The sequence below is a fragment of the Carcharodon carcharias genome, chromosome 18, assembly GCF_017639515.1.
Source record: "Carcharodon carcharias isolate sCarCar2 chromosome 18, sCarCar2.pri, whole genome shotgun sequence".
In the NCBI taxonomy this organism is placed as follows: domain Eukaryota; kingdom Metazoa; phylum Chordata; class Chondrichthyes; order Lamniformes; family Lamnidae; genus Carcharodon; species Carcharodon carcharias.
This window is the reverse complement of record NC_054484.1, coordinates 38005900-38032683: the sequence shown is the minus strand read 5'-3', so window position 1 is coordinate 38032683 and position 26784 is coordinate 38005900. Positions and strand designations below refer to the sequence as shown.

At 39.5% G+C, this 26784-nt stretch overlaps 1 protein-coding gene across 6 annotated transcripts in view; it reads right to left on the bottom strand.

Moving 5' to 3' along the window:
- The window catches only part of LOC121290638 (E3 ubiquitin-protein ligase DZIP3-like), a 126836-nt gene that overhangs the window by 62798 nt on the left and 37254 nt on the right, over nt 1-26784 (bottom strand). For 4 of the 6 annotated variants that reach the window (XM_041211342.1, XM_041211344.1, XM_041211343.1 and 1 more), the window contains exons 7-12: nt 22280-22930; nt 21414-21461; nt 18994-19091; nt 17092-17145; nt 15684-15751; nt 5194-5270 (exon numbers count right to left, since the gene is read on the bottom strand). In XM_041211342.1, the coding sequence (XP_041067276.1) occupies nt 5194-5270; nt 15684-15751; nt 17092-17145; nt 18994-19091; nt 21414-21461; nt 22280-22930 (996 nt within the window). The remainder of the gene's footprint in view (nt 1-5193; nt 5271-15683; nt 15752-17091; nt 17146-18993; nt 19092-21413; nt 21462-22279; nt 22931-26784) is intronic. The other 2 variants (XM_041211346.1, XM_041211347.1) reach the window with 1 other exon arrangement.

Sequence of the window (26784 nt, the reverse complement as noted above, 5' to 3'; positions counted from 1 at the left end):
AAAGAGTTGGCGGACTCTCAGTTGAACTCTACTGGTGCATGCTCGACATTTAAAAATGAGTTACGTTTGCAATTTAATTAAAGTTTGAAACAAGTTTGAACCAAATCCCTTTTATTTGCTACTTCCTTAATTATTTTGCTGGTAGCTTTTGTAACCTGTCTTTTCTGATTTTTGCTGAGAGAGATGTATTGCTTTTCAGTTTTGTGCTAACAGAGTTAGCAGAATTCATCCACACTGCTGAATGAGAATAAAACTGCTCATTACAAGAATTATGTAAGTAATTCCCTCTCCCTGAGCAGAATGGCTAAGCTCTATCTTCATTAGTAATCAACTGGCTTCCTCAACTTGTAGCGGAATCAGGACTAATGGATTTAAAGCATACTCGTTCACACGAAGTTGACTATAGCATGTTGTTTCTGATAATACTTAATGGCCCAATATGCTTAATGAGCACAATATGTAAAATATGTGGCTTAGTTAACTAATATGTTGACTAGTAGGACATGGGGTCTAAGCTGTTATTTGACACACACTCAGTATCTTTCAGTTAGGTACTGTAAAAGAGTGTAGGATACCACCTTATCAAGTGGCATCACCTTGGTTGCACATATGCTCCTAAAGTTCCACAGGGCGGTAAGGTGTGAAATATTAAAATTAATCCCATAAAAGTTCTAAATTGAAAACCTTTGGTGCTGTCATGAAACTACCATATTTTTCATAATAATCCTCTGGGGTATTGTAAAGTAGGATTATGTTTGTGTGTGTGTGGATGATTCTGTCTGTGTGGCTGATTTAATTTAATTGGAGTTGGATAGACTGCAAGGTTGAAACGATCAAGAGTTAAGTGTGAAAAAGGTGTGTGAAATGCTGAGTGAGCTAGGGTAAAAGTCACAGCAGGTAGGTGTGTGAATGAAGTTTGCATGTTAAGATATGTGGGAAGTTGCTTGATTTTCAAAGAGACAGGGTAGGACGTTTACAAGTAACAAAATAAATAGGGCAAGAGGCTATTATGTTTACTTTTCCCAAAAAGAAAAGGCCATATTGATGACGTGAAAAAATTTTATAGTCTGAGAAAAATAAATTCCAAAGACGTGGGAACAATGGGGTTTACAGATTAAAGAGGGAGAAATATCTATAAAGTAGGATGAAAGATTGTATCATGGTTGGCCGTGTAAGATCTAAAAGATACACTGTGTGAAACAGACTTTGGGAAATAACCACTAGGCACTTTGCAGAACTCTGCTGTTCTAGTAACCGAAGTAGTATTAAAAGCCTTTGGAATTCCACTGTTGAGTGGGTGCCTGTGGTAACCTTACACGATGCCTGTCTAAATTTAAAATCTGTTTTGGGCTGTTGCCTTAAAGCGGATGTGTTGTTGGGAGTCAGGTCCATTAGGAATTTTGGGATGTGTTATAATATTAAGTAATGGTGTAACTGTAATCTTGTGTATGTGTTGTATTCATTTCTTTTGTTAATGTTTTCAATTAATTTTTAAAATCTCTAAAGGTGTTGTTAATGGACTCATTACTTCAGAATTCAGTACACAAACCTTCTTGTGATAAATATAAACTGCAAAATCATTGTGATAGTGTGGCCAAGTATCCCTTGTGGATCAGCCTAGCAAATACCACCTGCCTTATCATAACAAAATTGGGGGCTCTTTGCAGGATTTTTGAAATTGCTTGATTGTCTTGCAGTTGATGAATCTTAGGGCTACGAGTATGAGAAGGACATTGAACTCAGGAGTTGGTGTTGAGGGGTTTTAAAGTGGTGAGGCTACAAATATAGCTTTATCCCTTGCTAAGACTTTTCTGGGAGTAGAAGAATAAGCCCTGACTGGTTTACAAAAAGTAACTAAGGGTAAGTTAACAGAATTGGCGTACAAGTTGTAGTTGGGTTTAACCAGAAAGGCAAAGAAAGTGGACATAATTGAAGTAATAGCGCAGCATTTGAAATTGGAAGGGATACGAGAGAGACCAGGTTCTCTAAGGGGTGAGTCAGTTGAATTAACTAAGTTCCAGTTGCAAATGAAGAAACTTGAACGTGAAAAGGAACTTAAAAAACTGGAATTGGAGGCAAACATAAAGGAAAGAGAGAGCATTTAAAATGGAAATGAGAAAACTTGACCTTCAGAGGGAGAAATTAGCAATGGAGGATGGAGAAAGGGAATATCAGCTTAAAAAGCTGAAGGTTAAAAAAGAGATCTCAGACGCTGAGGAAACTTCTGATGTGCAAACAACCATTTTCAATTTAAAAACTAGTGGGGAGATGTTTAAATTTGTGCAGGCTCTTCCAAAGTTTGAGGAAGGGGATGTAGGGGCGTTCTTTATTTCCTTTGAGAAGATAGCTAAGCAGATGAAATAGCCACAAGAAATCCGGACACTGCTTTTCCAGTCTAGGTTGGTAGGTAGAGCTCATAAGGTATATGCATTGCTGTCAAAAGAGATTATGAGGCGGTGAAAAATTTTGAGTGCATGAGAGTTGGTTTCTGAGACGCACAGGCAGAAATTCAGGAACATAAGAAAACAGCCTAGTCTGATTTATATTGAGTTTGAGAGAGTAAAACAAAGTAATTTTGACCGGTGGATACAGGCATTAAAGGTAGAGACAACATATGCTGCTCTGAGAGAGGTAATTCTTTTGGAAGAATTTAAAGATTCAATTCCTTCAGTAGTCAGAACTTGTGTGGAAAAACAGAGGGTTAAAACGGCAAGGCAAGCAGCGGAGATAGCTGATGATTATGAGCTAGTCCACAGATCTAAACCATTTTTCTGTCACCCTTTTAAACCTGAGAAGGAACAGTTGGAAATTTTCAGGAAGTTTCTCCTCAGACCAAAAGAGAAGGTGCTGAGGATTGAAGTGACACTGGAAAACTTAGGTGTTTTTATTGTAATAAGGTGAGGCACATGAAGTCAAGTGTGTTGGAGGTTACAGGGAAAATCTGTTGCAGTAGTTGGAGCACAGAAAAGTTTTGGAAATAAACTGTGGGTTCTGAGATCCAGAAGCAGGAAAAACCAGTGGGTCGTGTACAGGTAAAGCAGGAAGAATCAGTGATAAGTACAGAAGTGGAAATATGTTCACAATTTGCCCAAGGGAATGCTGAAGGGCAGGTTACAGGAATGTTTAAAGATTTTGTGTATGAAAGGAAAGCCTTTCCATGTGTACAGGGTGGAGCAGGCAAAGATATTAACACTTTAAGGGATACGGGGCTAGTCAATCCTTAATGTTATGGGATAGTGCTATTTGTTGTCCAGAGGGAAAATTGCAGGAAAGTGTGGCAATTAGTGGAATTCATCGAGATGCTAAACCTATTCCATTGTGAAAGGTAAATTTAAAGAGTAAGTTGAAAACAGGTAAGGTAAGGTGATTGCTGGAGTAGTGGAAAAATTACCCATTGCAGGGGTTCAATTCATTTTAGGTAATGACATAACTGGGTCACAGATGTTGGTAATGCCTACTGGAGTTGAGCAGCCTGTGACGATGCATTCAACAGAGGCGTTCCTGGATTGTTTCCAGATTGTGTACTAACAAGTTCACAAACTCACAGGTTGAAACAGGAAGGGGAGGAATCTAAAAGACAGGGAAAAAATGCTGACATTCAATTAGCTGGATCATTTTTTGAAAAGTTTGTACAGGAAAATAAGGTTGGAGAGAATGAAGTGGAAGTGTTTGGTTCAGTTAAATTGGTAGAGTTACAGTAGAAGGATTCAAGAATAAAGAAGTTATATCAGATAGCTTATTCAGAAACAGAGACAGAATGTATTTCAGAATGTTATTACCTTAAAGGTAACGTGCTAATGAAGAAGTGGAGACTGTATCATGTTTCAGCAGATGAGAAATGGAAGGTAGTACATCAAATAACTGGATACAGAAATGAGATATTGAAAGTAGCTCATGAAATTCCAATAGTGGGACAATTAGGAATTAGGAAAGCTCAGGCAAAAGTACAATAACATTTCTATTGACCTGGATTGCATAAAGATGTAGTCAAATTCTGTAGACCATGTCACATGTCAGGTGACAGGAAAACCTCAAGCAGTGATTAAACCGGCATCTTTAATTCCGATTCATACATTTGAGGAATCTTTTATTAGGGTCCTGATTGGTTGTGTAGGGCCCCTCCCTAAGACAAAGTAGAAAAAAGTACTTGCTGACAATTACGGGTGTGTCTACAAGGTTTCCAGGGGTGATACTTTTATGAAATATTACAGCAAAAAGAATTGTAGGGGAGTTGACTAAATATTTTTACAAACTATGGGCTCCTGAAAGGAATACAGTTGGATAAGGATTTGAATTTCATGTCACAGCTGTTTAAAGAAATAATGAACAGCCTGAGGATAAAGCAGTTTAAGTCATTAGCTTATCATCCTGAATCAAAAGGTGCTTTAGAGAGATGGCATCAAACCTTGAAAACCATGATGACGGCTTATAGTCAAAGCCAATCCTGTGGATAGTCTTGGGGGATTCTATTATTATTTGCTATTAGAGATACCCCGAATGAATTGACAGAATTTAGTCTTTTTGAATCAGTCTACGGTCATGAAGTAAGGGGACCACTTAAGTTGATTCAGGAGAAGTTTTTATAACATAAGAAAAGTAAATTCCAAAGACATGTGGGAACAATGGGATTTACAGATTAAAGAGGGAGAAATATATTTAAAGAAGGGCAGAAGGTTTAGAGGGGATGGCCATGTAAGATCTAAAAGGTACACAATGTAAAACAGACTTGCGGAAACAGTCTCTAGCCACTTTGCAGAACTCTGCTGATTCAGTAATCCAAGTTGTGTTAAAAGCCTTTGGAATTCGACTGTCAAGTAGGTGCCTGTGGTAACCTTGCATGATGCCTGTCTAAATTTAAAATCTGTATTGGACAGTTGCCTTAAAGAGGGTATGTAGTTGGGAGTTTGGGATGTCTTATAATATTAATCTTGTATATGTTGTATTCCTTTTTTTGCTAATAAATGTTTTAATTTAATTTTTTAAATTTCCAAAAGTGTTAGTGGACTCATTATTTCTGAATTCAGCGCACAAACCTTCTTGTGATAAATATAAACTGCAAAACCATTGTGATAGTATGGCCAAGTTTCCCTTGTGGATTTGGTTAGCCTCTAAATACCATTTGCCATATCATAAAAGCACCAATCGTTCTCATATGTTCTCTACCATTATAAATAAAAGTAAGATCAATGTTACCACTTCCTGTAGCTTCAGTCTCCTGGGTGAGTTCCTGATTCTGTTCCTTGGGAATTCCATTGCTCTGAGTCAGGGAGCTGCAAAGTAACATAACAATGGTCAACAGAACAAACAGCATCATTTGTGGTACAATGACTACTGGCCTGTAATTGCTTTCTAACGCAAACGCTTAATAATCACACAACTAAAAATTGCCACAGTTGCAGCTGCCAAACCGTCTTAGACTAATTTGAAACAATGTTACTAGCAGATTTTCTTAGCTTGGTGCGGGATTCAAAGAATTCAGAGAACCTCAAAGGTAATAATCTCTGGATTATTACCTGAGCCACGTGCAAATTGGCATAGGGCAAATAAGATCAGACAGATGAATGCATGGCTCAAAGACTAGTGTGGGAGAAGTGGGTTCCGGTTTGTGGGGCACTGTCATCAGTACTGGGGAAAATGCGGGCTGTACCATTGGGACGGTTTATACCTGAACCAGGCTGGGATGAGTATCCTCGCAAATTGCATAACTAGGGAAGTCGAGAGTGCTTTAAGCTAAACAAGAGGGGTGAGGGATCAAGCTTGGGTAACGGTAGCAATTCAAAGTATAGAGTCACGACAGGAGAGCAAAATAGTAATACGAGAATTGAGGGTCAGAGAATAGCAGGATGGGACAGAGAATAAAACCTGAGAATACAACAGTCAAGGCTAGATGTTACAAAGGTAACAAAAAGACAAAACTGAAGGCTCTCGATCTGAATGCACAAAGCATTCATAACAAAGTAAATGAATTGATGGCCCACACTGAAGTAAATGAATATGATCTGATAGCAATTACGGAGATGTGGCTGCAGGATGACAATGATTGGGTCCTTACTATTGAAGGGTATATGACATTCAAGAAGAATAGGGAGTTAGGTAAAGGTGGAGGGTAGCACTGTTAATCAAGTAGGGCATTGGTGCAATAGTTAGAGATGACCTTGGTGCAGGAGATCAGGATGTAGAGGTAAGATTGGTCGGAGATAAGGAATAGTAGGGGGGAAAAAGTCATTAGTGGGAATGGTCTACTGGCCCCCTAACAGTAGCCACGGTGTAGGATAAAGTATTCAAGCGAAAATGTTATGTGCTTGTGATAAAGGGGCGGCAATAATCATGTGTGATTTTAATGTTCACATAAACTGGAAAAATCAGATTGGCAGTAGTAGCCTGGATAAGTAGTTCTTAGAATGCTTTCGAAATAGTTTCTTAGAGCGTGTTCTGGAATCAACCAGAGAGCAGGTTACATTAGATTTGGTATTGTGTAACGTGACAGGATTAATTAATGACCTCAGAGTAAAGGTCCCCTAGGTAGCAATGACCACAGTATGATTGAACTTTACATCCAGTTTTAAAGGGATAAGAGTGGGTCTAAGACTAGTATCTTAAACTTAAATAAGGACAACTATGTGGGGATGAAAGCTAAGCTAGCTGAAGTGAACTGGGAAACTAGGCTAGAGGACAGATCAATGGAGAAGCAGTGGAAGACATTTAAACAGATATTCCAGAGTATTTGGAATAAGTACATTCCTACTATAAAGAAAAATTCTAAGGGAAGGACCCACCATCTGTGGTTAACTAGAGATGTTAAGGAAAGCATCAAACTTAAGGAAAAAGCACACAACTCCTCAAAGAAGAGTGGCAGGACAGATGATTGGACAGAATATTAAGAACGGCAGAGAATGAATAAAAAGTTAATCAGGAGAAAGAAATTAGAGTACGAGAGGAAGCTACCTAGGGGTATGTAAAAACGGATAGCAAGAGTTTATACAGTACTTAAAAAGGAAAGGAGTAAGTAAAGTGAATGTTGGTCCTCTAGAGTGACAGTGGGGAATTAATAGTGGATTAAAAGGAAATGGCGGAAGAAATGAACAAATATTTTGTTTCTGTGTTCACTATAGAGGATACAAAAAACATTCCAGTAATAGCTACAAATCAGGAGGTGAATGGGAGAAAGGAACTTGGTGAAATTGAAATCACCAGGGAAACAGTACAGAGTAAATTGAAGGAGCTGCGGGCTGGCAAGTCTCCGGGTCCCAATGGACTACATCCTAAGGTCTTAAAAGAGGTGGTTAATGAGGTAGTCGATGTGCTGATGTTAATTTTCCAAAATTCGCTAGCTTCTGGAAAGGTTCCATCAGATTGGAAAGTAGCAAATATAACCCCTCTATTCAAGAAGGGAGGGAGGCAGAAAACAGGAAACTATAGGCCAGTTAGCTTGACGTCTGTCGTGGGGAAGTTATTAGAATCGGTCATTAAGGAGGTTATAGTTGGGCACTTAGAAGAGCTCAAGGCAATTGGGAAGAGTCAGCATGGTTTTGTGAAAGGAAAATCATGTTTAACCAACTTATTGGAATTTTTTGAAGGAGTAACATGTGCAGTGGATAAAGGGGAGCCTGTAGACAAATTGTACTTGGATTTCTAGAAGGCATTTGATAAGATGCCACATCAAAGATTATTTTGGAAAATAAAACCGCATAGTGCAGTGGGTAATATATCAGCATGGATAGAAGATTGGCTGCCTGGTAGTAAGCAAAGACTATGCATAAATGGGTCTTTTTCTGATTGGTAGGATGTGACGAGTGGCATCCCACAGGAACCTCTACTGGGGTCTCAACTTTTTACAATTTACATCAATGACCTAGATGAGGGGAATGAAAACATGGTAGCTAAATTTGCAAAAGACACAAAGGTAGGTAGGAAAGTATGTTGTGAAAAGGACATGAGGAGGTTGCATGTAGATATAGATAGGTTGAGTGAGTGGGCAAAGATCTGGCAAGTGTAGTTTAATGTGGGAAAATGTAAAGCTGTTCACTTTGGCAGGAAGAGCAAAAAAGCAGAGTAATACTTAAATGCAGAATGGCTGCATAATTCTGAAGTGCAGAGGGATCTAGGTGTTCTAGTATATGAGTCACACAAAGTTAGTATGCAGGTACAGCAAATAATTAAGACGACTAATGGAATGCTGTCCTTTATTATGAGAGGGATTGAACATAAAAGTAAGGATGTTATGCTTCAGTTATACAGGGCCTTGGTGAGACCCCACCTCAAATACTGTGTGCAGCTTTGGTCCCCTTATTTAAGGAAGGATGTAAATGCACTGGAGGCGGTTCAAAGGAGGTTTATCAGATTGATACCTGGAATGAGTGGGTTATCTTATGAGGAAAAGTTGGACAGGCTGGGCTTGTTTCCACTGGAGATTAGGAGAGTGAGGAGTGATTTGATTGAAGTATACAAGATCCTGACAAAGTGGATGTCAAAAGGATGTTTCCTCTTGTGGGTGAGTCCAGAACTATGGGGCACTGTTTTAAAATTAGGGGTCACCCATTTAGGATGGAGATGATGAGAAATTTTTTCTCTAAGGGTTCTGTGACTTTGGAATTCCCTGCCACAGAAGGTGGTGGAGGCGGGGTCACTGAATATTTTTAAGGCAGAGGTAGGTAGATTCTTATTAGGCAAGGGAATCAAAGGTTATTGGGGTTAGATGGGAATATGGAAATCGAAACACAAGATGATCAGCCATGATCTTATTGAATGGCAGAGCAGGCTCGAGGGGCCGAATGGCCTACTCCTATTCCTATTTATGCACTGACACTGCTCCACTCATATCTACTTAATAGAGCTCATCCAATAACTTTTAGACCAAAATATTCAAATTGCTACATACTGGATGTTCTGGTTTCTTGCAAAACGTGAAACGCTACTGAGCACACATAGGCACATATGCATAATGTTACATGCCACACATACATGTTTTATGAAATACTACATGCCTAAAACACACACCTGATCAGTAGCTCTCCAGGTTTTGAATGCAATTGTCTATGGGCAATATAACCCTAATGTGCTTATGAAGTAATGTTGCTTAAAGGTTCTCATATACACATTATCATCTTTGTGTAACAAAAGCAAGAGTTAAAAAATTCTGTTCTGCAAAAGTTTGGAATGCTAGCTGTAAACTGCTGGTGTATTACAAAATTTGCAACATCAGTACAATACTGGTTAATGCAGTGAAAAAAACCCATCTACCAACTAATTTTCATTTATATGTACAATCAAGTCAAAATAAACAGATTCCTAAAATGCACTGAAGGAGAAATCCAGCCACGATATGATTATAAATAAATTTTAAGAATTGATAAATCAGTAGGTAAAACTACAATGTGATCACAAATTTGGATTTTCACTGTTCTGATCAATTTGAAAAGTACATTTACATTCTGCTAATTTCCCCCTCTCCTGAAGGTATCAATGATTCCATATGAGTGAATTTCTCTTCTGTGTCTCAGAAAGCGGTTACCATGTTTACCATGTGTTACTCTAGAATGAGCGTCAGCAAACTGTTTTGATAGGAGCATCAGAGGTTAGCAGTTTCTGTCTTTCACCAACATTCAGACATGCACATTTTCCTGAGGTCAATACTGGGTGAGCAGGAACATCAGCCAAAGTTGATATTTTCTCTTGCTTCAGCAGCAACATAGTCAAAAGTCCCAAGAAAAATCTCAGGTGTATTATCAAACAAAGCTTGACGCTGAGCTATAGAGGTAGATATTAGGACAGGTGGAGTTAAGTTTTAAGAAGCGTCTTATGAGGAGATACAGTAGTAAGGGAGAAAGTTTTAGGGGGGGGAATTCCAGACCTCGGGACCTAGGTAGCTAAAGCATGGCTCCCAATGGTGGAATAATTAAATTTGAGGATACCCAAGAGGTCAGAATTGAAAAAGAGCATAGATCTTGAAGGGTTAATGCATTGGCTCAGGTTATTAAAATAAGAAGGGCTGAAGCCATGGAGAGATTTGAAAACAAACATTGCCAGACCAGAAGCCAATATAGGACAGTGAGCACAGGGGCAATGGGTGAATGGGATTGGCGCAAGTTAGGACAAGGGCAACACAATTTTAGATGAGTGTCATGAAAAGATATTAATGTCTATAATGTTATTGGGAAATTATTTTTAAATTGGAATTGTAGTTGTGTGTGTATGTGGCTTAATTGGATTAAAGCCAGCTAGTCTGGTTGCTTTGATGTATAACAATTTGAGATGTTAATTAGATAAACATAAGAAGTAGAAGGTGAAGTGCAATTTGCATTTGTTGAATAAACCATTCAAAAGAATGGTAAAATCTTGCACCTAGCTGAGAGACACCAAGCAATGTGTTTATGTTATGAACAAAATTGGTAGAATGAAATCAGTCACGAGGGGACATAAGTTCGAGGTGAGGGGCAGGGGGTTCAGGGGGGATATGAGGAAAAACTTTTTCCCCAGAGGGTGATGACGGTCTGGAATCCGCCTCTGAAGTTGCCTGGGGGTAAGGTGGGGCATTAAGTTCTGCCCATCGCCTTTCCCAACAGTGCCATTTTGGGGGAACTTCAGCTATCAGTAAGGCTCAGTGGTAGTACTCTCACCTGAGTCAAAACATTCTGTTTTTAAACCCCATCCTGATTTGACCATAGAATCTAGGCTGACAATTTAGTGCAATACCAAGTGAGTGCTGCATTGTCTGAGGTGCCTGATTTTGGAAGAAATGTTGAACCGAGAACCTGTCTGCCATAAGAACATAAGAGATAGGAGCAGGAATAGGCCATTTGGCCCCTCAAGCCTGCCCCACCATTCAATAAGATCATAGCTGATCTGCCCCAGGCCTCAATTCCTCTTTCGTGCCAGCTTCTCATGGCCCTCAACCCCCCCAATATTTCAAAAATCTATCTACCTCCTCTGAATACTTTCAGTGATCTAGCCTCCACAACTCTTGGAGGTAGAGAATTCCAGACATTCACTCCCTTCCCGAGAGAAGAAATTCCTTTGCATCTCTGTTATAAATGAGTGTCTCCTTATTCTGTAACTATGTCCCCTAGTTCAACATTCCCCCACTAGTGGAAACATCTTCTCAACATCTGTTCTGTCCAGCCCCTCAGAATCTTGTACGTTTCAATAATGTCACCCATCATTTTTCTAAACTCTAATGAATAAAGGCCTAAACTGTTCAGCCGTTCTTGAGAAGTCAACCCTTTCATCCCAGGAATCAGCCTACTGAATCTCTTTTGAACTGCCTCCAATGCCCGTATTGTCCTTTCTTAAATATGGGGACCAAAACTGTATACAATACTCAAGGTGTGGCCTCACTAACACCCTGTACAGTTGTGACAAGACTTCCCTATTTTTAACTGCAAATCCCTAGAAATACAGGCCAAGATTCCATTTGCCTTCTTAATTACTTGCTGCACTTACATGCTAGCTTTTTGAGTTTCACGCACAAGAACACCCAAATCCCTCTGTGATGCACTTTTTTGGGATCTCTCTCCATTTAAATAATAGTCTGCCTTTTGATTCTTCTGACCATAGTGCATGACCTCACACTTTCCTACATTAAACTCCAACTTCCAAGTTTTCACCCACTCACTCAACCTATCTATATCCCTTTACAGATTCCTTATTTTCTTATCACAACATGCCCTCCCACCTATTTTTGTATCATCAGCAAATTTGGGTACACTCTGCCCCCTCCTCCAAGTCATTAATATAGATAGCAATTAATTGAAGCCCGAGGACTGATCCTTGTTGCACTCCACTAGTTACTTTTTTCCAACCTGAAAAAGACCCATTAATCCCGACTTTCTGTCTTCTGTGTGTTAACCAATCCTCAATCCATGCTAATACATTACCCCAATACGTGAGCTCCTATCTTGTGCAATAACCTTTTATGTGGCACCTTATCGAATGCCTTCTGAAAATCCAAATATGCTACATCTACTGGTTCCCCTTTATCAACTCCACTTGTTATATCCTCAAAGAACTGTAACAAATTTGTCAAACATGATTCCCCTTTCACAAAATCATGTTGACTCTGTTTGACTGCGTTAAGCTTTTCTAAATGCCCTGCTATTTCTTCCTTAATAATGAACTCTAGAATTTTCCCAACGATAAGATGTTAGGCTGACTGGCCTATAGTTTCCTGCTTTTGTCTTCCTCTCATCTTGAACAGAGGCATCACATTAGCAGTTTTCCAAAGCGCTGGGGCCCTCCTGGAATCCAGCGAGTCCTGGAATATTTCGACAAACGTTTCCACTATCTCCGCAGCCACTTCCTTTAAAACCCTGGGATGCAGGCCATCAGGTCCTGGCAATTTGTCTGCCTTTAGTCCCGTTAGTTTGTCAAATGCTTTGTCCCTCGTGATAGAAGCTGTTACAAGATTTTTCCTCCCATTAGTCCCTTGCTCATCTGATATCTTTGGAATGTTTATAGTGTCCTCCACCATGAAGACCGATGCAAAATATTGGTTTAAATTATCTGCCATTTCCCTGTTATCAATTCTCCAATCGCATCCTCCTAAGGTCCCATGCTCACTTTAGCTACTCTCTTTCTTTTTATGTACCCATAGAAGCTCTTGCCGTTTCTTTTAATATTTTTGCCAATTTATTTTCAGAATAAATTTTCTCCCTCTTCATTTGCTTTTTATTCATCCACTGTTGGTTCCTAAAAAGTTCCCAATCCTCTGGCCTACCGCTTTTTGCCGCTTTGTATACCTTAGTTTTTGATTGGATACTTTTCTTGATCACCTTTGTTAACCATGGGTGGTTCATCCTTCTCACCGAGTCCTTCTTTTTGACCGGGATAAATTTTTGCCGCGCGTTTTGAAATATCTGCTTAAATGTCTGCCACTGCTCATCCACTGACTTTCCCCTTAATCTATTTTGCCAGCCCATTTTAGACAACTCTTTCTTCATGCCACAGCAATTGCCCTTACTTAAGTTGAGGACACTGGTTTGAGACCAGAGTTACCACCCTTAAGCTGAATTTGAAATTCTACCATATTGTGATCGCTGTCCCCTAGAGGATCCTTAACTACGATATGTCTTATTAATCCTATCTCATTATACATTACTAGATCTACAATAGCCTGATCTCAGGTAGGTTCTGCAACATATTCTTGTCACAGTTTCGCCTCTTCACTACCCTGCGTCTCTGCTCCTTTGTTTCTTTAAACTTCCCTTCAATTGAACCCTCCCCCCAATAAATTAGTTTAAAGTCCTATCTCTACCCTAATTATACAATTCGCAGGATACTAGTCCCAGCATGGTTCAAATGAAGCCCATCCCAATGGAACAAATCTTTCGTTCCCCAGTTCTGGTGCCAGTGCCCAATGAATTGGAACCCATTTCTCCCACACCACTCTTTGAGCCACACATTTACCTTTCTAATCTTTTTTACCCTATGTCAATTTGCATGTGGCTTCAGTAGTAATCTGGAGATTATTACCTTTGTGGCTCTGCTTTTTAATTTAGCCCCGAGCTGCTCGTAGTCCCTCAGCAGAACCTCTTTCCTAGAGCTACTTATGTCATTGGCACCTACGTGGACCATGACAACTGGATCCTTCTCCTCTCATTCCAAGTTCCTCTCCAGCCCAGAAGAGGCGTCCTTAACCTTGGCACCAGGTAGGCAACACGGCCTTCGTGACTCTCTGTCGTTGCTGCAGAGAACAGTGTCTATTCCCCTAGCTATGCTATCCCCTATTACTACTACATTTCTCTTTTATCCCCACACTTGAATGGCGCTCTGTAACACGGTGTTGTGGTCAGTTCGCTCATCCGCCCTGCAATCCATGCTCTTGTCCATACTGGGAGCAAAAACTTCATACCTATTGGACAAGGGCACTGGCTGAGGCTCCTCCAAAGCTAAATTCTGGATCGCCCATACCTGCTTCACTCGCAGTCACACCCTCCTGTCCCTGACCACGGTCCAAATTAGATGTAATTATCTAAGGGGTGTGACTGTGGGCAACTCTCCCCCTCCCTGTGTGTCGCAGTGTCCACAGCTTGGACCCAGCTCATCAACTCTGAGCCAAAACTCTTTTGAGCAGCCAGCACTAGCTGCAGATGTGGTCACCGTGGATCGCACCGGTGTCCACCAACACCTATGTACTACAGCTGCAACACATCGCCTGCCCAGCTATCTCAATTCTACTTAATTAATTTGGATATTAAATATTTTGAAAGTGAATTTATTAACTGTACTCTTCAGTTGTAATAACGTCTCCTGATTTAAACCACTTGGCCAATCAAGACAGACACAGTAGTGATACCTGCCAATCACCTACCTGTTTTCCTGTGACATCACACTTCAGCTCTGACAGGTAGAAACAGATTGAAGGGGCTCTCTGCTGCCGGTTTTTATCTCCCGCCACTGTTGCCCTTCTCACGCAGGTCTGCTCTCCATGTGCTTGGTCTCCCTCTCTGTGCTGGTTTTTATCTCTCGCCACTGCTGCCCTTCTCATGAAGGTCTGTTCTCCGTATACCAGGCCTCCCTCTCTGCCACTGTTTTTTAACCCCTCCGCCGCTGTCTGTGTTCTGGGCCTCCCTCTCTGCTGCCGGTTTTTATCTCCCATTGCCCTTCTCACGCAGGTCCACTCTCTGTCTGTCTGTCTATTCAGATGGGTTTAGAAGAACTCCAAGAACTTTTGCGATAAAGAACAGGGGCTCTCTGGTGTATTCATCCAACACCACCAGAAGACAGGTTAACTGGTCATGTTTCTCATTACTTTTTATGCTTTGCTTTGTGAAAACTGGCTTCCATATTTGCTTACTTTACAGCAGTAACTACATTTCAAAAGTGATTCAATTGCTGCGAAGCAATTTGGAATGTCCTATTGTCCTATGTAAAAAGTGCTGTATGAATGCAAAGAGCATTTTCTCCTGAAGATCAACAAAATTAAGAACTGGATTGAAACTGGACAAGCTACCCTAATGATAGGCCTTTGATGGATGGTTAAGAAAGCATCTTAGTTATTGAGTTGGCCTACAAATTGCAAGTAATTACAGTCAATAAACTTGCAAAAGAGTGCAACATACAATCCATGAAAGAAACCAACAAGGCAGGTCTAAATCTGAAAGGGGCATTTATACTACTTCATACTAATGCTGCAATTACAATGCAGATGTGGAATTCCATTCCAGAAGCCTGAGCTGTCACTGGGTCAATGTGCAGCAAAACTCCCTGGAAGAGAGTGTTTGTTAAGCTCCAGGGCATCTTTGGATCTTAAAAACTCATTTATGCTATGAGTTTACTATTGATGCAAAGTCATTGACTTTGCAGTGCTTAAATGTATCTTTTAATAACATCTTGCTATCCCCAGCATCTTTCCTCAATAAACACCCAGAGCACAATCAGAATTACTCTCCATTGTTACTTTTTACTAGTCAGACTCTCTCAATACAATATAAGTTGAGAAAGTAGCACCGTGTGCATCAAGTATGTACAGTATCTAGACACGGAACCTGTAAAATGACCACAAAATACCTAATAAGATTCACAAATAAGTGTTTATTTCAGCAATCACTAAAACAGTATCTTTTTGAAAGTTGAAAACATTTTTAAAAATTACCTATATATGATCAGCATCTGTTTACTAGCTTCTCATGAAAAAGAAAACATTGCAGAAATATTAAGAGTTTTGAGCTACAATGAAGGATTCTTACCTTTTTGGTTCCTTGAGTATTTCAGCTTCCTGTGGAAGTGTCTGGGCAGCAGCTTCTGCCTTTTTACCCTGTATTCACATAGTAATTACTTGTAATTGCAGTACTTCATTTAAATTTAGATAGAGCATTGCTGATGCATAAAACAAAGTTCTTCTGTGAGTAACAGAGGTACAATGAGGTCAGGATCTTCTTCACCATGAGTCTTAATTCTAATCAGGATTCAAAAACAATTCAGTCAAAGCAGACTGAAGTTGCAGGATTGCATGGTATAGTTGTAGACTATATACATATTTGAGAGGGCACTATATCTTGCACGTAAATGGCAATGCTGTAAGCAAGCCTCCATAATTCAGTGCTCCAATAGATGGTAATAGAGCTAAATGGTTTATCTGCAAGTTTGGACTTGCTTGTATAAAATGAGATCCCCCAGAATAGAACAGAAGAGTTGTAATCTGATTAATGCAAGTATTAATTACTTACCCTTACCGTTAGATAAGATAGATGCTCAACCAGTAAAGGTTGTAATTTATCCTATTAACTGAGTGTGTTAATCAGTTTACAATGTATTCTATAAATTGGCAGTAGTAAATTACCACGTACCTTTAGAATAATTTACATCTTGGGATGTATTCCTTGTAAATTTGCACGCAAAAATTGATCAGTCAAATCCACAAAATACTTTCTAAACTTTGATTTAAAGTTAGGAATCTAAACAAGTCCAATATAATTGATGTTCAGGGGCTACACTATCAAGGACTGGTTCCTCAACTTTATCCACTAAACAAAATTTAACTAAACTTAGCAATTTTAAACAAACATCCAGCAGGTGTCTGGCTTTTTCATTTGCTGCAGGAAGGTTTAAAAACAACTTATTTAATATCCTGATTATGGCTGAAGTCTAAATACACAGTCTAAAAGTCAAAATGTATGACAGATGTTTACACCCGGTGACCTCTTGGGATAGCTGGGAAAGGTCTGTGGGCCAGAAAATACTTTCAATTGCCACAGATATCATAGACCGGCGTATCAATGTTTATATCTGTCACTGACAACACCGCTTCTTCCATTAGGGCATGGGATAGCCACTTCTTGAAGTGGCTTGCGACTCCTTCAAGACAGCTGGACTGACCCCTTTGCATCATGGCTACCAAAGTCAGGACTCCAACTAATAACAAAATTATAATGTAAAGAGTATGTAAAGCTGCAAAATGGCAAAGGGAGACAGTCAGTCTATATCAAACACTCCACCAAATGTGGGCAATAAGTGCATCTTACAAATGACCAAGGGTGAGCTTCACAACAATCCAGTTGTTGGAAAAGGAAAAGACAATGCTAATAAATTCAGGGTAAATACAGAACCGTATTCAAATTGTTTACAAATATGCATCAAAACATTGCAAAATCGTACCTTTTTACCTCTTGACCTTTTTCGTCTCTTCTTTGATTTTGAGTCTCCTGTTGCCTATGTGTACAAAATGAATGAAAAAAGTGCTTTTAACCTACTGAGAACCTTTTTTAAAAAAAGCAAAATTAACTTTTTGAATGGCCTATAGTATAGTGACTAAGTGCTGACTTCAGAATGAGGTAAACTGGGACCTGAATTTTGCAGCAACCTTTAATCCAAATTCCCAAATTACAGTTAGTATAATCTGTTATTCTGTTAGTTTTTAGATGAATTGCTATGTACATGAAGAAATATAAAGCCATTTGTTCATGGCAAGCAGTAAATGTACCTCCTGCTGGAATGCTCACTATAATTACAGTCTATAACTTGGGTCATCCCAGTCTTGCAACACAAAATGGAAGTGTGCGGTGACAAATAATTCTTCTTGCAAAACGGTAAGTGCAAGAATTGAGATTCAAGGTTTGTAATGTGTATTTTTATAATCTTCAATGACGCCATGTCAACTATGTGTACAGTAGAATGTTTTTCATGGTGGTTAATGAAAGTTACAAATTTGTAAAATTATTCTAAGGTTAATGTACACAGAGTTCTGCCCTTGTCTGAATACTGATTGCATACTGAATAGTGATTGCATTCAATATCAGAGGTTACAAGGCCCCTTCCCCAGATACACAAAGTTAAATTTTTCATTACACAAACAAAAAACTGGATAGGAAGAGATGATGTCCCATCTAGATTGTTTTTCATTATAATAAGTGATGATGCAGCATGACTAAACTATTGAAGCACAAAGACCCTTACAATGGGGTAAAATACTAACAGCACTTGCTGTATTGCATGAAGTCTGTTGTTGTCCCCAACACAAACTAAACTGCTAAACAACATTTGCTAAATATCATGGTGACAATACTACTTGGTAGGAGCAGACCAGTAGTTACGTTCACTCTTACATTTCACTTTGATAGTATAATAGGTGTACTGAAACAAAGGTTATGAATATGCTTGCATGCTGTTGGTTCGTTTCATCTATAGTGGCCACTTCAATTTCAAGGTCTCATCAATGACCATGCCATTTTTTTTCATTTCCTCTACCCTCTCTTTCCTCATGCCCAAAACAAAATATGAAGAGCTCATGGATTTCTTCTGCTCAAAGGTTGAAACTATCCATGAAATGACATCTTGCACCTTCTCTATACCCTGCTGCTCTTGGACTCCCCCCATGGTGGCACCAATGCTATCTCTAATCCATGGTCACAATGCACTTCCTTTCCCATCTGCATCTCTGAGTTCATCTCTTCTACAAGGCCCATCTCCGGTTCCCTTGATCCCTCCCCAACCAATTGCTGAGTATTCAACCTTCCACCTTGTATATTTGCCAACGTTGTAAAGAGTTCCTTTTACTCAGGCACTCTGTAAAGTTCGTTGGGAGGTTATACAACACAGACTGCAGTTGCTCAAGAAAAAAGCTCACCATCATCTTCTCAAGGGCAACTAGGGATTGGCAACAAATGCCAGTCTTTCCATCAATATCCATATCTCAGGAATGAAAAGAAAAACAGCCACTTGAGTGACCATAGGAAGACTGATGGTTGTGGAATAGCACCATCTTCTGAGCATGGGGAGGAGGGGAAAATAATTAAAAAAAATAATTACAATAATTCCTAATTTTTTACTAAATCCTTTAAGGATCAACCAAGTGGGAGGGATACTGATTATCAGTGAACTCAACACAAGTGTCAGTATAGTTTGCTTCTAATTCAGTTCAGTGTTACAAGATTATTTGCTTCAAAGTAGCCCTGGTCCTCTATCTACAAATAGTGATGCAATATTTGTTATTGACACAGAGATGAAGAAATAACAAAGAGCATGTGATTATATATTAGATTCAGAAAGTCAATAACATACAGGAACAGTTTTTACAAACTCATCCTCTGAAGTCTCCTTTTCCTTCTGCTCTTCTTGAGCATCAACCACTTTTACCCCAAGCCTTTTGGTTTGTTGCCCTGAAGTACAAGAGGCTTAATTATTTAAAATTAAAAACATGCATAATGTATTCAAAAGAGGCAGAATATTTGACAGAATATTAATTTGAGATGCTAATTCTTATAATTTAAGGTTAAACCATTGAAACAAGAGCCAGAATTAGCTACATAAATAGGAATGCTATAGTACAAGAGCTTTTAGGATTGGACAACAATTGCTGGCCTTGCCAATGACACCCACATCTCATGAAAGAATAAAAATAAGCAACTGTTTGTAATGTTGTTTACTGATCCCCAGCTTCGCTGTAATATGCAGCTGCTGAATTCAAAGGACCACAAGACTATTTACAGGAATTATGAACTAACGGCTAACAATCATAATTTTGGATCCCTTCTCCTTTCTCATACAAAATACTTCAAGGGTTGCCCTTAGTTCATAGACAATTTTTTTGAAAATCGCATCAAGTGTATCACAGGAAAAAAAGGTAATTATCCTGTTTGCATAATTTTGCATATCTAAGCAAAATAATAACCTCTGTCATTGACATAATGTAAAAATATTCAAACACAAATAGAATTATATAGAATTTTACTGCACATAAACTGTTATTTAGCCAAACAGGTCCATGCGTTGGTGTTTATGATCCACACAAGCTTCCTTCCACCTTACTTCATCTCATCTTCATTTCAACTTATCTTCCTATTCCTTTCTCTCTCATATATCTACTTAGCTTCCCCTTAAATGCACCTACACTAATCCTCATAATCACTTAATGCAGCTGTAAGTTCTATGGTCTTACCCTTCTGGGTGTAGAAGATTTTCCTGAATGCAGAATCTGTAGGTTTGGAAAATTTGTATCCATTTTTATGGTAGCTAGTTGATCTTCAGTGGCACTCAGAACAAAAAAATGAAAAAAACTGTGCTCCTCTCTTTTTGTAAAGGTCCCTTTGCATACTTCCCAATCCAATTCTTTTCATCTCTCTCTATTCAGTTTGTCTTACAGTTTGTTTCCCTCCTCATGCTTTGTAGACTCTCTCCTACCATCACTTATCTTACTTTCATTCCTTTAATCCAAATCTCTCCATCCATTTCCTCACTCCATTCTTAATTTCTCTGCATGCCTCTCACACTTCCTTATTTGCTATGCTCTGACAAATCTTTCCTTTTACTTTCACCTGTCTTGGAAGATCTGAGAGTCAGGTGCGTGCCTAGGCAAAGAGTGATTGGGGTGCCAGACTTGGGAGTTTAGACAAAGCTAGATGGCTTAGGCTTGGAGGGACCTTTTATGTTTGGGACAATGGCTGCAAACGGATAGTCAGGCTGGGAGCATAGAGATTGGTTTCTGGTAACCACAAGAGTGATTATGCATTAATAGTGGTACAATTAACTTGCATCAATTAGATATGCGGGACATAATGAACAAGATCTTTTTGTTAACTTCTAGGTATTGAATAGATGAATTATTCCAATATTATAAACACCAACAGATCAATAACTACGAAGTAACATAATATAAATGCCCAACAGATGAACTGCTATAGGAGCACCTAATTGATTAATTATATAAACATCAAATTGACCAATATTTTCTTTGCACAGCACAAAAACAACCAGTGAAGAGGGGACATAATGAAGTTTCTGTGCCCATGCACTATCCTGAATGCCTCAGCAGGCTGTGACGTCTAAAGGGAGGGTGTGGCCAAGATTGGGGTTGTTCATAAGGCCCACTACAGTGCATCACACGCCCAGCAAAAGTTGTTGGGAGTGACTAGAAGACATTGGTGATTTCTGTCTGAATTGTTTAGCTTTTAAAAACTGTTTTATGATATTTGGATTGGGAGTGAAGAAATGTCAGGACAACTTTTGCCAGTTAAGTATTCTTTTGCTCAGTTGTCACTGGAGAGAATTTTTTTGCTGTATTCTGACCATGGATTTCTTAAGAGACAAGGGACAGACAAAAGGGCCAGCAGTTTTTGGTTTCTGTTTGGGTGATGTTGTGCCTTGCGATTGGTTGAAGGGGCAGTGATCAGTGGTTCTAGGTGTGCAATTGATTGAACTAAAACTGCAATCATATGTTCCCACAAAGCTTTCAATATTAGGGATTTTTGGTCAATTTTTGATTTTGTATAAAGACGTTAAAGAACCATTGCAGGGGTGAAATTTCTTTCATCTCCTATTTATGCCTGGATTATTGACCAGAGAAATTTCATTAAAAGTTGTTTAATCAGATTCACTCTATATTCAAATACACAGATAAAACACCACTTGAGGGATTAGTCAGAGTAATTTAGAATAAAAAAATCAGTTCTCCAAAAAGAACACTTGACTGCTGTATGGCTTACCTGCACAATGATCCACTGCCAATGAGCAAGCACAAATTGAACTGATACCTGAACAAAGAGAAACAATATTTCTGCACATGAAATAAAAGCCACAAAAAGAAATCTGCAAATATTATGGTCTACATTGAGCAGGTATCAAGCTATACACAATCCAACAGCCATAAGTCCAGACGTAGCTTTTCAAAAAACTATAAGCTTGAAGGAAGCAATTGGTCAGATGTAAGTGGGCATACAGTAAATCCTCTTCATTGTTACCTATGGTCTCACCAGCACCACATTCATTATTTCTTGAAAATTCCACAGCTTTTGCTCCCTTGCCGGAAGACTATTCTAAGTACGAACAAGTGAAGAGGACATTCAGTAGAGTGCATACCTCCACCACACAGTGTTAACTCAATGTTAATACAATTACACAGCTCTTCCTTGAGGCTTTTCCCTGCCTGATTGATGTTCTGGAACCACAAAGCTGAAAAAAGAAATCATGCACTTGAAGAGGGCTAATTTTCAGTTTATGTAGAAAATGTTGGGGTGTGGGACTTCCCCCCCCTCCCTCCTCCCCTCCCCACCCCTCACCCCAACCCCACCCCCACCCCCCACCCCATTCCCACCATAAGTGTACAGCGCTTCCATGCAGACGGCACGCTGGGCGGGCCTTAATTGACCTGCCCATATAAAATGGCAGTGTGCCCCCGATTGGGGGCACCAATTGGAGGCATGCCTCCATGTTCTCACTCTTCAACCTCCTCCCACCCACCTAGGGTGGAAAATTCTGTCCTATGGACATTTGTAAAGGACAATAGTAACAATACCACTGAAAACAAATGGGCATAATCCAATTGGCATTTAAAAAATAATTTTAAAATTACCACTGTGATGTCTAGCAATAAGCTCTTCCAAAAGTTGGGACAGTGGTTTATTAAAGTATTTTTCCATGTATCTCCTGTCAAGGAACACAACATTCATTGGCTGCAAGCGAAGTTCTTGGAGTCTCTTATCATTGACTCCAAGGTGAACAAGTATCTCTGCAGCTTCGTTCCATATTCTGTCAAATTTTTCATAAGTAAGGTCCGTGCGGAAAATGTCTTTCAAAAGGTGATCTCGCATTTCACAAATCCGCCGCAAATACGCTCCTGGGGAAGTGTCAGATCTTGCAAGCCTCCCAGTCCAGCCTTTTTTGGGACGGGGAAACTTCTTCATAAACACAGCAAGAAACTGAAACAAAGGTAATGTAAAATGCAAAGTTTTTGAGCTCTCTGTCGAATAAATAATATTCATCCATTTTTTTCTGACGCTGCTAAAATCTGTTCCCTCTAGCCGATTCTTGATTAAGACTTTATTCTTTGTAACTTCTTCTTCCAATTCCTCTGGTGAGATGTGGGCATCAAAAATACTCCGAACAGCCTCTGTGCCTTCCACATGTATTAAATGAAGCAGGCGATACACATTAACGTAGCACTTCTTAATTAACAGTGGTTTGACTGGCAATTCAGGGTCAAATTGTGGGCAGAAGGGTCCAGCTTAATCAAAATATGAAAAAGAGAAAAATTATGGAAAATTCAGAAGCTCAAATATTATGTCTTCTTTAGAGAGGTTGCACAAAGGAAATGAGTTACTTCAAGTTCATTTGCAAAAGTAGAGCCCACTTACCATCAGACCATTTGTAAAAAAATCAAAATACTGCAGACGCTGGAAATCAGAAATAAAGACAGAAAATGCTGGAAATAATCAGGTCAGGCAGCAGTTTCTGGCAAGAAACGGTTAACTTTTCAGGTTGATGACCCTTCATCAGAACAGTTACATACAAACAATGAGCAGGAGTAGGCCACTTGGCCTCTACAGCCTGCTCTGCTGTTCAATAAGATCAAGGCTGATCTGATCCCACATTCCTGCCTACCCCCGGTAACCTTTCACCCACTTGCTTATCAAGAATCCATCTAGCTCTGCCTTAAAAATATTCAAAGACTCTGCTTCTACCGCCTTTTGAGGAAGAGTTCCAAAGACTCACGACCCTCAAAGAAAAAGATTTCTCCTCATCTGTCTTAAATCGGCAACTCCTTATTTTTAAACAGTGACCCCTAGTCCTAGATTCTCCCACAAGAGGAAACATCCTTTCTACATCCACCCTATCAAGACTCCTCAGGATTTTAATGGTTTTGATCAAGTTGCCTCTTACTCTTCCAAACTCCAGGGGATATAACCCTGACCAACCTTTCCTCATAAAACAACCCACCCATTCCAGGTATTAGTCTAATAAATCTTCTCTGAACTGCTCCAACACACTTACGTCCTTTCTTAAATAAGGAGACCAGTACTGCACACAGTACTCCAGATGTGGTCTCACCAATGCCCTCCATAACTGAAGCATAGCCTCTCTGCTTTTGTATTCAATTCCCCTCATAATAAACAATAACATTCTATGAGCTTTCCTAATTATTTGCCGTACCTGCATACTAACCTTTTGCAATTCAAGCACTCGGATGCCCAGATCTCTTTGCATCTTAGAGCTCTGCAATCTCTCACCATTTAGATAATATGTTTATTTTTTATTCTTCCTAATTTCATTAAAATAACATTTGAATTGGTATCATAGTGTACGTCTTTCTTCAAGTTAGATTATCTATCTTTTTTCCTCATATCCTCCAAACACCAAAAGAGCACACCAAATTGTACATGTAGCGCCAGCTGTCAGGATAGATCGTTCTAAGAACTGATCTTAAGCCACAATCACATCTAAACATTAAGGCTTTGCAAACTTGTGCGGATTATGCCATATGGTTGTTTTACAGATAATGCCACCTGTAAGACATAGATAACCTTATCACCTTCATAGTGGTATGGTGGTGCAGAAATACTAGACTTTGAGAACCTGCTATTTTATCTTTAATATAAAATGTTTTCAAATATCATTGATGAGAAAGAGGCAGCATAATTTCTGAGTCAGCTCTTGACTGGAGTATACTAAAATCAGCTTCCAGGAAGCCATGTTACATCACTTGAGATTGTGACAGATTTTAAAAATGCTTGTTGGATTCCTTGGAACTCTTCTATTAACTTATTGCAGAGTCTTTGTAAAGCGAATGGTACAATGAATGTAAATTTTCCCAAGGTTTTTATCAATAATTTTGGGATTGCATTCCATGACTCTGAACATGACTCCAAGAAACTAACTGAGCAGCCTGAATCAATTGCCCATTCTTTTACTGTGAATTTAATTTCTCTCTCTTTACTTCTACCTTAGGTACACAGGGTTGGCATTGGGAAGCATTTCTGGTATAAGGCAATACTGTAGAACGTGGGGTTTGGTTTACTGAGTGATTCCATAGGGTCTGGCAGTAGCAGAAAAGGGTTGGAAGACTGGGGGAGGTACCATGATGTCTCAGCAGTAGGGAGAGTGCCAGTGTCTGAAGACTCAGAGATGGTTGAGGATCCAGACACAACATGAGGGGATTGCAAGGTTAGGGTGCACTGCAGCGTAGCATCCTCTGGTTTAAGGGCATTTTAAGAAGGTAAAGCATCTTGCAGCAGTGGCACGAGATACTGGATTGTGGGAGCATTAGTGGCACAGTGTATTAAGATGTGATAGCATTACAGGGCAACTGTGTAAGCTCCACTGGAAGACGAAAGAGTTTTGCAACCTAACACACTGGTTCTGATACAATTTTACTCACTGTGCTATATTTTCAAATAAACAAAAGTTTGCTAAGCAGTTTTCCATAAAGATGGTGATATTCAAAAGAAAAAACACCAACCCGTTTAAAAATTACCAGGATCAGCTGAACATAAGAAAAAGAAACAGGGCCATGCCATTTGGCCCATTGAGCCTGCTCCACCATTCAATAAGATCATAGTTGATCTGACTGTGACCTTAACTCCACTTTCCTGTCTGTCCCCCATAACCCGTTGACTCCCGTGTTGATCAAAAATCTGTCCACCTCAGCCTTGAATATGTTCAATGACTCAGCCTCAACTGCTCTCTGTGGAAGGGAATTCCAAAGATCAACAACACAAAGGAGAAATTCTTCCTCATCCATTGATAAGAGACTACATCTGGGGTAAAGGGTCACAGCACTGAAACAGCCCTCATCAAATTCGCAAACAACATCCAATGTGAATGTGGTAAACTATGCCTCTTCATCCTTCTGGACTGTCTGCAGCCTGTGACACACTCAACCTGAAATGTTGACTCTGTTTCTCCATAGATGCAGCCAATCTGCTGCACATTCCCAGCATTTTCTGTTTTTATTTCTAACATTTTCCTGTATGGCTTGGTGCTATATGGCTCCTGGGACATTTTATTATGTTATAGGTGCTATGCAAATACAATTTGCTTTTATCTACACTCAAAATTTAACTTCACCCTTTTCTCTTTTCAGATGACGACATAATTGGTGCAATTTCTGGGACTGGTGAGCCCAACAGAATAAAGAAGCTGAAATAATCGGTTCCTTGAGTTGCTGTGTCAATGACTAAACTATAACAATTGCTGGCAAGTTTAATTCTCCTTTTACTTTGCTGTTTCCTTTCTTTGTCAGGAAGCTCCCATCTTCCTCTTAGCACCTCCTCCAGTGAAATGGCAAAATTGTGTGGGGACCCATAAGCAGAATTTTCTACCAGATATTTATACTCAAGCCAATTAAAGAGTAAAAGCAATATTGCAGTAATAAATCCAATGATTGAATCCTGCAAGAAATACTCAATTGTTACACATGCCCATAAATTAGCTGGTCACCATGAATATTGGGAGGAGATATGGAAAATTCATCACGTTTCATAATTAGGTTTTTCTCTGTCATGGAGAGAGTTTGCAAATGACTAATTTTCTTAATTTTAGTATCTCTTCAATAAGTAGTTGATTTCCTGTGATACTGCACCTGGAGAGTCAAGATCAAGTGCTGTATTGTATTTACATCAGGGAGGGTTAGGGGATAGGGGATAATTGGACACGGGAAGAGAGGTGAACACGGGAAGGAGTTGAGGAAGGAGGTTGAAGTGAGCTACCTTATGTTCACAGATCCAGGTTTTCGTCAGTGGGCAGGAAATGGGATAGGGAAGTGGTACATTATCACTCCTTCTACCAGGCCCACTGTCAATCTTGGACAGTGAGCTAGAAAATGAACTCTAGGGCTGGGGTGAGCTAAACTTTCCTTTAAACAGGTTATATTGTACCTCAGCAACGTCAAGCCACAGGACCAAGAATTAGGAAGTGGCATGAAGAGAGTTGAACATTAACTGAATCATGTTCCTCTATAGTAAGCACTTTTGATTTGTTTGACCTTTAGTTCCTTCATTCCTTGATCACTTAGACTTTAATGTCAGTATACGTCCTACACAATATCAGAAAGGCATATTTTTCCCCTTAAGATGCCGTCAC